The sequence below is a fragment of the Onychostoma macrolepis genome, chromosome 03, assembly GCF_012432095.1.
Source record: "Onychostoma macrolepis isolate SWU-2019 chromosome 03, ASM1243209v1, whole genome shotgun sequence".
NCBI lineage: Eukaryota > Metazoa > Chordata > Actinopteri > Cypriniformes > Cyprinidae > Onychostoma > Onychostoma macrolepis.
Window position 1 is genome coordinate 2,278,937 of NC_081157.1, and position 17,529 is coordinate 2,296,465.

At 38.3% G+C, this 17,529-nt stretch overlaps 1 protein-coding gene across 1 annotated transcript in view; it reads left to right on the forward strand.

Annotated features, from left to right (window-relative positions):
• The window catches only part of LOC131537681 (NACHT, LRR and PYD domains-containing protein 12-like), a 65,983-nt gene that overhangs the window by 38,855 nt on the left and 9,599 nt on the right, over nucleotides 1–17,529 (forward strand). The window contains exon 8 of the mRNA XM_058771274.1: nucleotides 5,637–5,683. Coding sequence (XP_058627257.1) covers nucleotides 5,637–5,683 — 47 coding nt within the window. The remainder of the gene's footprint in view (nucleotides 1–5,636; nucleotides 5,684–17,529) is intronic.

A 17,529-nucleotide genomic window follows, 5' to 3' on the forward strand; every position in this document is an offset into this window, starting at 1 on the left:
TGGGGCTTTATGGCAGAGTGGCCCGACGGAAGCCTCTCCTCAGTGCAAGACACATGAAAGCCCGCATAGAGGACTCCAAGATGGTGAGAAATAAGATTATCTGGTCTGATGAGACCAAGATAGAACTTTTTGGCCTTAATTCTAAGCGGTATGTGTGGAGAAAACCAGGCACTGCTCATCACCTGTCCAATACAGTCCCAACAGTGAAGCATGGTGGTGGCAGCATCATGCTGTGGGGGTGTTTTTCAGCTGCAGGGACAGGACGACTGGTTGCAATCGAGGGAAAGATGAATGCGGCCAAGTACAGGGATATCCTGGACGAAAACCTTCTCCAGAGTGCTCAGGACCTCAGACTGGGCCGAAGGTTTACCTTCCAACAAGACAATGACCCTAAGCACACAGCTAAAATAACGAAGGAGTGGCTTCACAACAACTCCGTGACTGTTCTTGAATGGCCCAGCCAGAGCCCTGACTTAAACCCAATTGAGCATCTCTGGAGAGACCTAAAAATGGCTGTCCACCAACGTTTACCATCCAACCTGACAGAACTGGAGAGGATCTGCAAGGAGGAATGGCAGAGGATCCCCAAATCCAGGTGTGAAAAACTTGTTGCATCTTTCCCAAAAAGACTCATGGCTGTATTAGTTCAAAAGGGTGCTTCTACTAAATACTGAGCAAAGGGTCTGAATACTTAGGACCATGTGATATTTCAGTTTTTCTTTTTTAATAAATCAAAAAAGCAAAATGTCAACAATTCTGTGTTTTTCTGTCAATATGGGGTGCTGTGTGTACATTAATGAGGGGAAAAAATGAACTTAAATGATTTTAGCAAATGGCTGCAATATAACAAAGAGTGAAAAATTTAAGGGGGTCTGAATACTTTCCGTACCCACTGTATTATATTATATTATTATATCCGAGCTGTCTGGAACGCAGCATTAGGTTAACATTTTAATAAGCGAGCGTGTACTACAAATACAAGCCATTCTATAAATTGACATTTCAGCACTTGACCAATGGATAGCGACTCCTAAGTAGCACTTAAAGCACGGCTACGTGCGATTGTGTTAAGTGCATTTTTGGGAAACGCTTGTGAAACAATAACGAACGCAAAATGACTCGTAGAAAACGCTCTTAAGCGCTAAGATCAATTGTTATCGGGAAACCCGGCCTAGGTCATTCCACCAGGAGGGAACATTTAATTTAAAAGTCTGTGAAAGTGATTTTGTGCCTCTTTGGGATGGCACAATAAAGCAACGTTCACTTGCAGAACACAAGCTTCTAGAGGGCACACAAGTCAGAAGCAGTGTTGGGTGTAACGCGTTACTAAGTACTAAGTAACGCGTTACTGTAATTAAATTACTTATCCACTGAAAAAGTAAAGTAAGGGATTACTCTTCATTTTTAGGTAATTTAATTACAGTTACTTATAAAGTACTTGCGTTACATACAGTAAATAATTTCAAGAGTTCTAAAATCAATATTGAATTTGAAATCTAAATTTACCGTTGCTGCATTGAATGCAGCAGCTTTAATCCTCTGCGCGCCGGCTCGTTCACTTTCAGATTTTCCTGATTCACAGAGAAACCTTAAATACTCAGATACATAAGATTAAAATCAATAGAATCTAAAAAGCTTGAAGTGTCCACTTTTAAATGAACGAATTCAAATCAAAAACTAATATTTCTGATTATGTAATCCGTATGAAAGCGAGGTACAGTCTTTCCCTGATCTGAAATCTTGGTTTCTACTTTTAAATGAACGAATTCAAATCGAAAACAAATATTATCTGATTATGTAATCCGAATGAAACTGAGGTAGTCTTTCCTGTATCTGAGCTCATTATATGCAGTCACCTGCACGCAAACGCCCTCACCTAGATACAGAAAAAACCCAAATATTACAAAAAAAATCAAGATTCATCTAATTTTCATCATTTTTGAAAGAAGACCTACTATGAGGAATTTACAATATTGAAGTAATTAGTAACTGTAATTAATTACTTTTTGAAAGTAACTTACCCAACACTGGTTAAGAATTAAACTGCTAGCAACTCTTAGAAGTAGCAGCCAGATGATTTATAATAGCCTACTGTAAACTAAACTAAACTAAATTACTATCATCACTCAAAATACTGTATGGTAAAGGACATCATTATTATCTACTGTAAAGTTACAGTAGTAATTTAGCAAATGTTATAAAACATCATTTTATAATAAGTTTAGAGGAGTGGGAGCTAGGGCAGATAACAACACAACCCTTACGAAAATTCAAACCAAAAACCATGGTTTTGCTACACTAACTATAGTCTAACCATGAAATGTGTAGTAAAACTATGGTTGTGAATTAAAACCGATCGCAATCAATCTGTCAAAAAACAAACAAACAAATATGGTTACTCTACTTTTACATAAACCATGGTTAACTTTGGTAAGAGAAAAATGACTCATGATAATGCAATACCATGTACAGTATTAGGATTTTTCTTTAAATATATTGTCATGATGTAATTATTATTGTACTAATTTTGACATTTAGGCAATTTAAAAGTATAGTTTCGCTAAATCTATAGTATTCAAGTCATTATAAGATAGAACAACAACATGGTCATAATGTGAAACTTTAAATTGAACTAAAAAAGTTATGTTATTGCAAACAGAATACAATGAGGTGGTTGTTTTGCAACAAGGTGGAGCAGCTCTGTTCATAACAGCGGATGGCTGATGGGAAAATTGACAGGTACAAGAAAATTAGTGGAAAAAAGTAAACACACACAAAGTAAGATGAAAATGAAAGTGGAAGTGAAGGTGCAATTAAATGGAGCACCTTTAATTATTTTGCATGGCCCCAGCCTGAGGTTTTAAACTTTTTTTTAAATGTGATGCCCATTAAAAAAAAAAAAAAAAAAAAAAGGAGTGTTATTCGTAGTTTCAGAATGTGTTGTGGGTGTATGGGATGGCCTGGATGAGTGTGAGATTTCCTTGCCTGAAATTGTGTCCCAGTCCTGCTCTGTTCTACATGGTGGTTGTTCAGCCATGATACATTCATTAGCTAACAATATATTAAATGTAAGTTATTTTGTATTAATGTCAACATGATGTGAGGTCCAGTTACCAGAGTGACACTAAAACAGGTAGTAGTAATGGGTACTTTTTACTTGAGTAAATGTCATAGCCAATACTTCTTTACTTTAACTTGAATAAAGAAGTGTAGCCAGTACTTCTACTTTTACCAATGTATTTTTAAACATGAGTATATGTACACTATGTGTGTACTTTTGCCATCTCTGATTTTTCCATGGTTTGGGTACGTTATCAGATCTGGGCCCCTTTAAGAGAGCGTCATGTTCTCCTCTCTTCTTCAGTTCGCGGGAAGCGCGGCTGAGGAGAGGCGAGCTGTGCTAACGCTCCGGTTAAAAGCTCTGTTCCTCCTCAATTAACATGCGTTTTGTGCAACAAAAAAAAATCACATATTTAATTTAAGTTAAACCTGAATGGAGGTAGCGTGAATAACCGTGCGTTCACACCGCCGGCGAGAGCGTCAAAATTGGCTCTGGCCGCCCTGCTAACGACGCTGTAGAAAGATTCGTTGATGCTCTGACGATCGGCGCTTTTAAAGGAGCGAAAAGGAAACAAAGGCGTTGATCTTGTGCAGACTGACCACAAGTAGGGTATAAGTTAACCTCATGAAATATTTTAATTGTGAAAGTAAGAAGTTGATCAATGGAAAGAACTTTATAGTTACAACAATTATAGTTACATGTTTAACGAAATAAACCAATAAATGCCATTTGTGTGGTGTGTTTTTTTTGTGTTCATGGTTAAGTGCTAGTCTAATTTCAACATGCAGTTTATGGGAGAAGTTTACTAGCCTAGGTCTTTCATTAACATTAACATAATTTGTGCGCACCCTACATTCCAAACTGTCCTGGTTGAAGTGCAGCCTAAATACAGTTGGTCAAATCGGTGTTGTTTTGAGCAAATAAATTGCATTCCCGCTGAAAAACAAGCGTTCTAGTGTGAAAATGCTTGGGAACCAAAAGCCGCTTTTCCACTATCGGGCGAACGGTTCTCTTTGCTTAACTGTTCCGTGCCGATCCGGGCCAGTCAGCACGAATACGGTTTCGTTTACCACTGTGGGGCTGATAACGGAACCGTTCGCCCGATAGTGGAAAAGCGGCTATAGTTTACAGGACTGCGTTCTCTGGAATCCTCTCATAGCTCATTACCATAAAGTTGACCTGACTTCAAGGCTGTATCCGAAATCGCCCCCTATACCCTCAAATAGTGCACTATTTGAGGGGACAGCCATTTTAAGTGGTGTTCGAAACCATAGTGGATGTTCTCGAGTGCACTCATTCAATCCCACAATGCACCGCAAAAAGCAGTGTACAACCGATGTACACTCAACGGCTAGAGATAACCCATGCTCATAGGTTCTTTTATTCGCGTTTTGTTCTTTTTTTTAATCTATGAAAAGTGTTTTATTTTGGAGAAATAAATTAAATAGGGTAACTATACGTCCTCTTTTCCACTTGGGTAAAGATGGTTTTATATTCACACATTCACGCGTTCAATAACTTGCTAATTATATGTGCAATAAAGTTATTTTTTGCAAATTCTAATCAGCGACATCGTCAACCTACTACATTTTTCACAATCGATCAAAATGCTGAATGTGCAATGTAGTACGGTTAACAAAGTAACTGAATGCAGAAGTCCGAATGTGCCAATATAAAACCAACTTTACCAAACTTTAATTAACTCTTTTCCCCGGACACATCCAGCCGGAATTTCTTAATTCGCCCCAAAATGTCCGGGATTCGGCTGTTTTCTTAATCCCGCTACCGCTGAATTTCTGACCATTGCCGCCTGCTCCCACAACATGTGTTTCGCTCCCACGATTTTCGGGTCCACTCCTTTAAACATTCTAATATTGTATATAATTTTGGCACATCACTCAGTATGCGGTGTATTTAAATATTTTTGAAATGCTTCTATTGAAACATTTTGCATTCTACCTATTGTGGCACTCACATAGGTTTTGCTGTGCTTCTATACCGGTTAAAAGCTCCAAAAATTCATAATTGACATCTTCATCATCCATAAGTACCTTGTAAATAGCGAATGCATAATTACCTCTTATCTGGATGGATGCCGTCAATGATTCTGGATGCTTTTCAGCCGGTGACCGTCCTGGCTCAGTCAAGTCCGTACCTCTTGGAGCTCGATGAGGTTGTATTCAGGTTCAGATAACAAGTTATTATTGTTAATTAATCACTCAGAGACTTGTTTAAGAAAGTTAACGAATCACCAAAACATTATTGAAAAAACAAAACAGGAGCAGAAAGAGTGGTACGACCAGCTTTAGACAAGTTCAGTCTCTGTGCAACCAAACAAGACCAGTGGAACAATCTTAAGCAAATTTAGTCATTTATTTTGTGCTGTCTTGTTATTTGCTGTGTGATTTAGATTTAGCATACTTTAGAATATTGCTAGTATGTTTAAAGTATTTTTAACATTGTTTTATCATGATAATCTTGTTTTCATAATCATTTGAAGACAAGATCCTAATTGAAAATATAATATGATTTTGTGTGTGTTAACTGATTGCATGTTATTGTGTGTGTTTTATAGTGTGGATCATGGAGGACAATCCAGGATTACAGCAGGAGTAAAGAAATGTATGTACACACACACACACACATACATATATGTATGTATATATATATATATTGTAACGGGAGGAAGAATCACACGACACGGAGAGTCAATAAATGCCCCGAAGGGTGCGTTTATTGTGAGTGTTTGTGCGTGCCGTCGTGCTCGTGAGTGAGATAGTCGTGCTCCAGGATCCACTTGTGCTTCCGTGCTCTGCGTGGGTGAGGCAACTAACTTTCTCGTTAGTCTAAAAGCTGCAAAAACCACTCATTTATTGTCACATTATGATGTCACAGTGCGATGTAAGCCTGTCTCTGTGGAAGAAGATCAACAAATGCTTCTACATCACTACATCACTCTTTAGCAGCGGAAAAACTGGATGAACTTTATCTTTAATGAAGTTCCAGACCATGTCAGTAAGAACTCGGTCCTTTGTACACTTCATTTTAGTGCGGATTCATTTACAAACAAGGCACGATTTGATGCAGGATTGAAAACTAAAAGATGTTGATGTGCCTACTATAAAATGTTTTAAGTGGAGGCTTCTGGTTATGGCCGTCATAGAGTGAGATGCGAGAATCTTCGCTCCCACACAAAATTATTTTTTATTGCACTAATTTGAGTAAAGCGTGGATTTACTTGTATTTTTCTTTTTCTGAACCGGACTGGCATCTTTGGGCAACTTTTGAAGATGCCTCCTAAGAAATTCTTTGAGAATAAGAAGGAAACAACTGTCGAAGATCACTCCACGTTAGCTGTAGGGACTAGCCCGACATTGCCGCCTGAATGGTTCCAGACAGAACTGGAGAAAGGACTTGCGGGCTCGTACACTTCAGTGCCGGCCGTCAGAACACGAAAGACCGCGAGCCATTGTAATTAGACTGCTTCGTTTCAGACATACAGTCACGATTTTGAATGCTGCACGGGAGAAAAAAGACCTTGCATATGGAAACTCCAAAATCATGATCTTCCGAGATATGTCAACAGCTCTCTACAAGAAGAAACAGGCGTTTGCATCTCTTAGAAGACGGCTCCGGGATCCATAATATCTCCTACAGTATGCAGTACCCAGCGACTCTTAGAGTGGATCTTCCTGAGGGCGTGCGATCATTCGGTTCAAAAGAGGCTGCCGAGGCTTACCTAAAAGCCCATCATTCAACACTTCTATAGTCAACAAGTTCATAGTGGGACTGTAGGTACATTATGAATAGCCTAGTGACTGCATTTTATGGATGACTCTGACTGACTGCCAGAATGGACAGTGATGGAAAAAATATCTGTCCTGGAATGCTAATGGCATTAATAACAATCTAAAGAGAAAGAAAATTCTGTTGTTCTTAGAGAAAAATAAGATAGACATTGCTGTCTTACAAGAAACCCATCTGACTGAGGAAGATCATTGTAAGCTATTACGTCAGTGGTCTGGACAAATATTTTTTTCTTCATATAGCTCTCATTCAAGAAATGTTGCCATTCTGATCAATCACAGAGTGCCTTTTGTTTTTGAACACATGGTTAAAGATAATTATGGAAGATATATTATTCTTAAAGGATATATTACTTCTAAGAATGTGACGATAGCAAATGTTTATGCCCCAAATCAAGACGACTCTCAATTTTTCCATAATTTTTATTTTAAACTCTTTTTGCCCTGTACACTCATTGGAGGTGATTTTAATTTGGTTTTAGATGCAGCCGACAGATCACCCACCAAGGGTTTTGTCTTAACCCCATCAGCAAGAGCTGTGAAACACAAGATGGCTGAATTAGAACTGATAGATATTTGGAGGGCTTTACATAATAAGCAAAATTATTTTTCTTTTTATTCTCGGCCCCATAAGAGTTTATCTAGAATTGACCTTTTTCTTCTACATAAAAGACAAGAACACTTAGTTGAATCATGTGAATACCTCCCACAAACTCTGTCTGATCATTCCCCTTTAGCGCTTACAATTTATACCCCTACTACTAAATTATATATTAGAAGATGGCGCTTTAGTAACTATCTTCTTAACGACCTTGATTTTATAGCCTTTTTAAACAGCAATATAGAAAATTTCTTGAATTTTAATGCTGGCTCTGCCTCTCCGGGGGTGATTTGGGAGTCACTAAAGGCTTATCTGAGGGGAATAATCATAGCATACTCATCTGGAAAAAATAAAAAATATCAAAGTCAACTGAATGTACTTTCCAAAGACATTAAAAAATTGGAACAGGACTATTCTGTATGTGGAGACAAAAATATTCTTCAGAGACTAAGCTCATTGCAGCTTGAGTTTGATATGCTGTCCACTAAAGAAGCAGAGTGTATCCTCCTCAGTGCCAAACAACGATATTACGAGCATGGGGACAAAATTGGCAGATTGTTAGCCTGGCAAATACGAAAAGAAGATGCAGTGAGGTCTATTAATGCAATTCACCGAATGGATAATACTGTCTTCAGAGACCCTAATCTTATTAATCAGAAATTTATGCAGTTCTATAAGCTGTTATACACCTCCCAGGGTACAGATATGGTGAAAATATACTCTTTCCTAGATAGACTTGACATACCTTCACTTGGACTGTTTGGAGAGGGACATCACTGAGATCGAAATACAAGAAGCCATATCTTGCTTAGCTGTTGGCAAATCGCCTGGTATGGATGGTTTTTCTATGGATTTTTTAAAGGCTTTTTTACCTAAACTAATTAAACCACTAAATGATATGTATTTACAGGCTATAGAGACTCGGCATTTACCTGATTCTCTTGAACAGGCTATAATAACTCTCTTACTTAAGCCTGGTAAAGACCCCCGTTTGTGTGGCTCCTATAGGCCGATCTCATTACTCAATTCAGACTATAAGATTTTTGCCAAAATTATTGCTTTAAGATTGGAAAAAGTTATCTCACTATTGGTACACATGGATCAAACAGGATTTATTCAAAATTGATCTCTTTTTGACAATGTTCGGAGACTTTTGAATGTAATTTTCTCTGCTTCTTAAGCCTGGTACACACCAAGCCGACGGTCGGTCGTCGGGCAGTTTTTGTTTGTTGGCCGACTAAGTTTTCTCAGTGTGTTCCACGCCGTCGGCAGAAGTTGGTCCTTGTCGGCTTTTTTTCGGCCGATTCGACATGTTGAATATGCGTCGGAGCTCGTCGGTCAGTCGGGCCATCTGATCCTTCTGATTGGCTGTTCAGCTGGCGAACCAGTGTGCGAGAAAGGTGCAGAACAGACATGCTACTTGGCCGTCGGATGCAGAGCTGACCTCGCAGTCCGCTTTCGTCGCCATTAGTTTGTCGGCGTTGGCTTGGTGTGTACCGGGCTTCAGGTTGACTTTCCTGTTATTGCTATCTCTTTAGATGCCAAAAAGGCTTTCGATCGTGTTGAGTGGCCCTATTTATTTACAGTCCTTCAAAAGATGAATTTTGGTCCTAAATTTCTTAACATTGTCAAAATGCTATATAACCAACCAACAGCAGTCATTCGGACCAATAATGAGATTTCGGCTCGGTTCTCTTTGGAGCGGGGTACAAGGCATGGTTGTCCACTGTCTCCCCTTTTATGTTCTTTTGCAATAGAGCCTTTAGCTATTGCAATTCGCTCACATGACATCATTAGTGGTTTTACAACCCTTCAATCTGAGCATGTAATCTCATTATATGCAGACGATATTATGTTGTATCTGACAAATGTAGATTCTTCTATACCAGCTTTGTCAACATTATTACAAGAGCACAGAATCATATCTGGTTATAAAATTAATGTGAATAAGAGTGTCTCTATGCCTCTTAATATAGCTCCTACCCAATTGTCCCTTAAAAATTTCCCTTTTGTCTGGAATACAGATAAATTCATGTATTTGGGATTACAAATACCCAGAGATCTGTCTCAATTATATAACTTAAACTTTTAAGCCTCCCTGCTTAAAAGAGTAGAAAAGGACTTAGATAGATGGAAATCTCTTCCTATTTCATTAATTGGCCGGGTAAATTCTATAAAAATGAATGTGTTGCCAAAATTTTTATATTTGTTTCAGGCACTCCCTCCTGTGTTACCAAAGTCTTTCTTTAAAGATCTTCATAGAAGTATTTCTAGGTTCTTTTGGAAAGGGAAAGTTCCGCGGGTAAAATTAAGTTCACTGTGTATGCCTTTTCAGAATGGTGGACTCAAATTGCCTGATTTTTATTTATATTATTGTGCAACTCAGCTGCGCATAGTCTGGATTTGGCAATCAAAATCTGTTTCCCCTCCTGCATGGCGGCAATTAGAAGAGGTCCAGGTACAGGGTATAACTCTTGCTGCAATACCTTTTTAGTTCTATAAACTGTTTAAAGAAATTGACCTCTAACCCACTAATCGTTGGTACCTCTAAAATTGTTAAGGACCTCAGGGAAAAGATGAACTGCAAGCAGACTCTCTTCAGATCCACTGTTTTTTTATTACAATCTTTTTCTACTCCCTGCTCTTAAAGATGGCATAGCCAAACAGTGGTACGATCGAGGCATTCAAACCTTTGACAGACTTTATGAGGAGGACACGTTCATGTCTTTTGAGCAGCTACAACAGAAATGTATCCTTCCCTCTACATTTTTCTTTAAATACCTACAAGTTAGACATTACATTCAGACCCAGCAAGGTGGCCGTTTATCTAAGCTCCCTTTTTCACCTCTTGAGGCTATCTTTTATCTATGGCAAGTTGTTGCAGTTGATGGCTGGTAATATCTGTGACGTCAAATCTAAGTGGGAAAAAGACTTGGAGTGCTCATTCACTGATGATTAATGGGAAACAATATGTGAGGATGCTCAGTGTTTCTCTATCAGTACCCGTCATAAACTCATCCAATTTAATGTGATACAGAGTTTATTATACCCCAGTTAGACTGCACTCCTTTAAAATCTCCTGCTCGGAGCTCTGTCCTAGATGTAAAGCGGATAGAGGGACTCTCCTACATATGCTGTGGTCTTGCCCTGAATTGGAAGTATATTGGAAAGAGGTCTTAGAGATCATTGCCACAGTTGCTGCCACTAATGTGCCTAGAGAGCCTAGACTTACTCTTTTAGGGGACACCACATTACTTGATCAACAAAGGGTTAATTTGAGATTTCTTAGGCTAGCCTTCCTAGCGGCCATAAAATGTATAACTTTGAGATGGAAGGATTCTAAACCACCTTCTACTTCTATGTGGATTAAAGAAGTATCATCTTATATACCTTTGGAAAAAAATTCATTTCGTTTGAAAAAACGTCTAGATTTGTTTGTCAAATACTGGGGTAGTTTCCTTTCTTATTTGGGCATAACAGGACAGAATGACTAGATACCATCTAATTTTCTCTGTTTTCTTGTTTGATTTTATTTACGGTTTATTTGTGGCACTATGGGTTGTATATATATGGGAATTATATATTTAGATTATTCTGTATCTTGTATGTTGTGTTTAACTTGGAAAAACCCTATAAACATAATGTAAAAAAATAAAATAAAAAATAAAATAAAATGTTATAAGTGGATATAAGATGGCACCGTGTATGACTGCCATGGTGTGGAGCTCTCCCATTCTTTTACAGTTTTTGTTTGTTTATTCTGTTTTTAGTCACTCTCTTACTATCAGTTTTACCAGAGACGGACTAATGGACACAAGGCAACACACACCAGCCAATTTTTTCTGGTTTTTGATTATCCGGACGCTTTGTTGGATGTTCTAGTCGGAGGGGCAGCATTCCTAGTCAAACGCGTGCTCAGACGGAAAAGAGGGAAGCGCGCCAGCGTGCTGGTTAAGCTCCGCTTCACTGAAACCTGGCTGAGTGAAGCCATTCCGGACAACATGCTTCATTTGCTGGGCTTCCAGCTGTTCAGATCAGACCGCATCACGGAGTTAATGGAGAAAACGAGAGGTGGTGGACTATATTTCTACATAAATGAAGGTTGGTGTTCAGACGTAACAACTCTGAAGAAGTTGTGCTCTCCTAATTCAGAGGTGCTCTTCATAAACTGCAAACCATTCTGTTCACCCCGGGAGTTTTCCTCCTCCTTTCTCGTGAATGTGTACATTTCTCCGGATGCGTGCATGAGCGCTGCGATGCAACAACTGGCTGAACAAATAACTGAAATGGAGCAAAGTTACCCAGACTCTCTTTTAATTATTATTGGAGATTTTAACAAAGCAAATCTCTCCCGTTAACTGCCAAAATACAGACAGCACGTTACATGTCCCACCAGGGACAGTTATATATTGGATCACTGTTACACAGCAATAAAAGATGCATATCACTCTGTCCCACGGGCAGCTTTGGGGCTCTCTGAACAATGTTTGGTTCATTTTAATACCAACTTACAGGCAGAAACTGAAATTGGCTAAACCTGTATTAAGAACTGTTAAAAGATGGACTAATGAAGCAGAGCGGGATTTACAAGCCTGCTTCGACTTTACTGATTGGAGTGTTTTTGAAGCTGCTGCCACCGATCTGGACGAGCTCACGGAGACTGTAACTTCATATGTAAGTTTCTGTGAGGATAAGTGGATCCCCACCAGAACATTCTTATCATTCAATAATGATAAACCGTAGTTTACAGGGAAACTCAAACAGCTTTGTCATGCCAAAGAGGTTGCTTACAGAAGTGGGGATAAAATCTTGTATAACCAGGCCAGGAACAGACTAACAAAGGAGATCAGAGTGGCTAAAAAGAACTACTCTGAAAAGCTGAGAAAAGAGAATTCAGCCAACGATCCGGCGTCAGTATGGACTGGTCTGAGGAACATCACCATGTACAAGAAACCACCCCCGCAGTCTGTGTAGAATCAACAACTGGCTGACATGACGATCTGAATGTGTTTTACTGCCGATTTGAAAAGGCCAGACTGACACCCAGCACCCGCTCTGATCTGCACTTCACACATTCACCTACCACCCTTCCCTCCCCCACTCCCTCCACCATTCAACCTGCGCTTAAAGGTGCCATAGAATGCATTGATACAGTATTTTAAATTGTTCTCTGATATCTACCTAAGCCACATAGAAGGTATGTGGCTTAGGTAAGGGCAAAAAATCTCCAGAAATGTCCATTTAAAACCCTAGGATTTCTCCCTAGAATGAAACGGTCTGTTATTGGCTTATTTGGCAGGGTCATGAATAATAATGAGCTCTGCTCTGATTGGCTGTTTCACAGTGCGGCTCATTTCAATAACTCAAAGCAAGAAGGAAACACAGGGAGGAAAATATATATTTAAATACTTTCTCTCGCAGTTATATCTTCGGGTAATTATACTGTATATAAAATGCGGGCATCAGGGAGCCGTTATTAATACGCAAGGCATTGAAACTGCTTTTGAACGATTGGTTGATCGCGTTATAGTTTCACTTTCAAGATACGTGATCGCACGAACTATGTTTATACTATGGAGCGGCAGTACTTACCACACATTTTACAAGATCAGATGCTTGTCAGTGGTGCTCAGGATCTGTAAATCATTTTCCATCATCCTCATCTCTCCTTACTCTGTTTATGTGGTAAGTGAAATCTTATGTACTGTAATGCAACAGACTACTGCTAACAAGCTAACCATGTTCCTTTAGTGGCTTGCGTTATTTTATTAGAACGCGTTATTTGCGTTCTGTGCCTTTCTGAATATAGACACCAGCCCATCCCTGCACTTCACATCCCCTGCACAGCCTGAAACATAACATTTATTTCCATGGTCTGCCATTTTCACTGTTATCCTCGCTTGTTTCTTTACAATAACTGCAGAACTTCTGATGATTCGGTTGTGTAGGTTCGGTTGGTGGCTGGCCTAGAACAAGGGCGGGTTTATGCAAATGTTGGGGGCGTAGTGATCACGACTGTTGATCAGTGTTATGTTCTGATTCGCCTCTTTTTCAGTGGTCTTTTTTATTCACGAGATTTACATAAGAAGGAGGAAACTATGGTGTTTGAGGTTCACTGTATGTCATTTCCATGTACAGAACTGTTATTATTTAACTATGCCAAGGTAAAGACAGTTTTTCATTCTATGGCACCTTTAAGGTCTGTGTAGAGAATGTGAACCGGGTCTTCAGAAAAGAGAAATCTAGGAAAGCTTCAGGTCAAGACGGTGTTTCACCTGCCTGTCTGACCAACTGGCCCCCATCTTCACACGTGTTTGTACTTTCTGTACTGGTAGCTCCTAACACCAAGACAAATTCCTTGTGTGTGTGTGAACACATTTGGCAATAAAGCTCTCTCTGATTCTGATTCTGATATTGGATCTGACAGTAATGTCGCTTGTGTATTGCAACATTACTGTTGGATGTCAGATGTGAGAAACTGTTTTTATTACGTGCTCACTATTGCTTTGTCTGTTATTACAGATCGTTTGATATGAGCATTCGTGCATTTTAAACCTAATTCACAGCAGTTTCCATCTGTGAAGGATGTAGGCTGTCAAACAGACATGCAGAATTTTTACATTTTTACGTTTACATCAAAACAGCATGATTTATCCTTTTTTAATTAACTGTAGTAGCTTCAAGTATCTAAACTTTGTGCCACAACCAATGAAATATAAAATGTGCAATACACATAAACGTTAACATAATGGCATGAACAGTTTTCTGTAGCATCTTCAGTGAAACACTAATATATAATACATAAGGAATACATATAAATGCAAATAATTAATTATTAGGCTGTCACAGACTGTATTTTCTTTGGCATTTGAGGTGCAGGTTCATTGTCTTCTGGCTCAAACATGTTTGACTGAATTTCACCAGTAGCCATTTCTCAAAATCAGAAATTTTCGAAACAATTCCACACGCGTAATGACGGGGACGTTGAAACTTATTTTAATATGCAAAACTGTTAGCCAATCATTGTAGTGGGTGTTTACTTGCTCTATAATGGGTCACACCTATCCAAACGGAGCGTTCAGATAAGGGGGTCAAAAACAGCACAGAAATAGACTATTATGTATAAATGATGATGTTTTTTGATGCAAAAGATCTTTAATTTTCAATTTTGAACTCCCCCTCCATGCCGATCTCCAGACCTTCACTCAGAACTTTCTTCACGCATCTCTCCAGGGTGCCGTTCATCCCGTACTTCTCTTTCAGCCCCACAAGCCTTACGTTGTTCCTCTTGCTATGGTTTTCAAGCATTTAAACACGTTCCCACAAAGCTTGTATCTTCTTTTCTTTAGCGTCTTTGTCTGTCGTCAGCCCCTCTGTCACATCTTCCAAGTGTGAAATACAGCCTTCCACCTGGTCACTAGAATTCTGGTCATGGACGTTTTCAAAGTATTCTTTCCAACGAAATGTCAACTATTTCATCATAAATTATGTAATAATTAGCAAGTGGGTAGGAGCTTATCGAAGGAGCCGCCATCTTGCTTGAGGTACTCACGTGACTCCAAGCAAATTATTTTTAAACAAGAACTTATCTGTTAGAATTAAATATTTTTATAATGACAGTACATTGAAGCTTTGAAAATAACTATAAATAAACTATATATCAATCGCTGCATTTTTTTTAAAGAAAGATGCAGTAGTAACCCTAAAGGGTTAGTTCACCCAAAAATGAAAATTCTGTCATTAATTACTCACCCTGATGTCGTTCAAAACCCATAACACCTCCGTTCATCTTCAGAACACAAATGAAGATAATTTTAATGGAATCTGAGACAGCAAGGGTCCTTACAAGATCAAGGTCCAGAAACGTAGCAAGGAGATCGGTAAAATAATCGGTAACACTTTACAATACGGTGACACTAATATGCATTAATTCATGCTCAACAAATGCACAGATAATCATGAGTTAATGTGTAACTCATGAAGAACTAAACCATTTATTAATGATTACTGCATCAGCAACTAATGAACATTCGATATGATTCACAGATTAAGTAATCAATAAATTGTTATCAGTTAAATACCTAACAATTTATTTTATTAACTAATGAAGTAAATTCATATGTTAATTACCACATTGGGTCGAAGCCATGCCTTTAAACTTCCAGTTGTCTGCTTTAATTAATCATTAGCTAAGTGACATGAATGACGCAACACGCACCTGTAATAATACGGAGATTAGAAACGATGGAGAGGAAGAAAGTATCGCATATCTGCAGAAAACACAACTTGCTGCCACCAGTCTCTGTTCCTTACCCTCATCCAGAAATGGCGAGTAGAACGTGATGGCAGCGTAAGCAAACAAATTACATTTCTATGGCGCCAAAAAAGCAAGGAATACGACCATACAAAAGTGTTTTGCATTAGACGAAAATAAATTAAAACAGCAGCCAGTAACACACCTGCTCTTTCTGAGTCCATCATTTGTGCTGTGCAGTGGGGTATGTGAATAATGGCAGTAAAAAAATAATCACAATTCTTAGCGAATAATAAGAATAATGGAAAGTGCATGTAAACGGGAGTGAAGAGGTTTGCTCTTGACATGTAAACATCATAATACGATTAAGTCCTTACTCTGATTATTGGAAATAATCCCATTATTCTTGCGCATGTAAACGTAGTCAATATTGACTCTATCACACAACGAACGCATCATTCTGTACGTGCATTCTCAGTTTAAATGCAGCAATCCAAAACAGTGAATCTAATCACCATTCAGGCAAAACCTTGCTTCAAAAATGAGTCACACTGCTGACGTGATCTAATCGCTAGCACACCCTGAGCACATGTGAGTTAACCTATTCCTCTTATCGGCAAGACATATCGGCATAGTTTTTCTTATCGGGCCGATGCCGATATGTACATTTAAAGGCATAATCGGCCGATTCCGATATCAGTCCGATAATATCAGTGTTTTTTACAGTGTGTGTATTATATTTTTTACACACACTGTAAAAAATGTCAAGCTGTTTCAACTAATTATTATTTAGTAACTAGTTCTACAGAAATTTGACATACATTTCATGAGTTCGCCTGCCCATTCAGCCCTGCCAGATAATGGTAAACAAACTTGGCTTGCTGTCCGTGAAGGAGGCTGACACCTTCCGATCAATGACAGAAATGAACTTTCCCATTGATATTTGACTCCTTAAAGTTTTTTTATTTTTTAACCTTTGTAATGCCATTTTTCTGAAAAAATTTAGGTTTATAAACTTTTATCAAAAATTTTAATTAAACAATAAATTCAATTAAAATAATAAGATACAATCAGGACAAATAAATTACCAGTCGAATGAAATCAGCATCAATTCATCTTTGCATGCCACAGAAGAGCTCAAATATGGCATTAAGGAATAGACTCAGAGGTGGCATTAATGCATCTCATAATAACAATGTTATGAGGTTAATGTTTTAAATAAAAAGTTTTGAATATAGAAATTTAAATTATTTAAATGACTCAATTTATAATTTAAAAATGAAACTGAAACCGCCAGTAGGTGGCAGCAAGTCACTGTCTTTGCCATTCATTCAGTCGATTCATTCAAACGGCTGATTCATTTAGGAACGAAGCAAGTGAATCTCTTTATGAATGGAAAATTCATTGAATCATTGACCACTAGATTTGTTCAAAAACAAAGACTCCTTCATAAACGAAACAGCGCTGTGTCAAAGACTATAGATGTGCAGCGGCTCAGCTGGGACTTTGTTTTTGAACTTTATTTTTGTTTACGAAATAGAGCAAAATAGACAACAGTGTTCCTACAATGTAAGTCACTTAATATTAACTTTTGTATAAAATCAGAAATGTATAAAACTGTCGTATAAATTCAGTTTCTCATTTGCAAACTCTTTATAATCATTAAAAAACTGTCACTCGTCTTACTTCATCGCTATCTCACAAACTTCCGTTTTAATTAATGAAGCCCTCTACACTGCACACTGAATCTATTATTTACATCGTCTTTACACTTTGTTTGTTATAATGAATGACAAAAACCACAGTC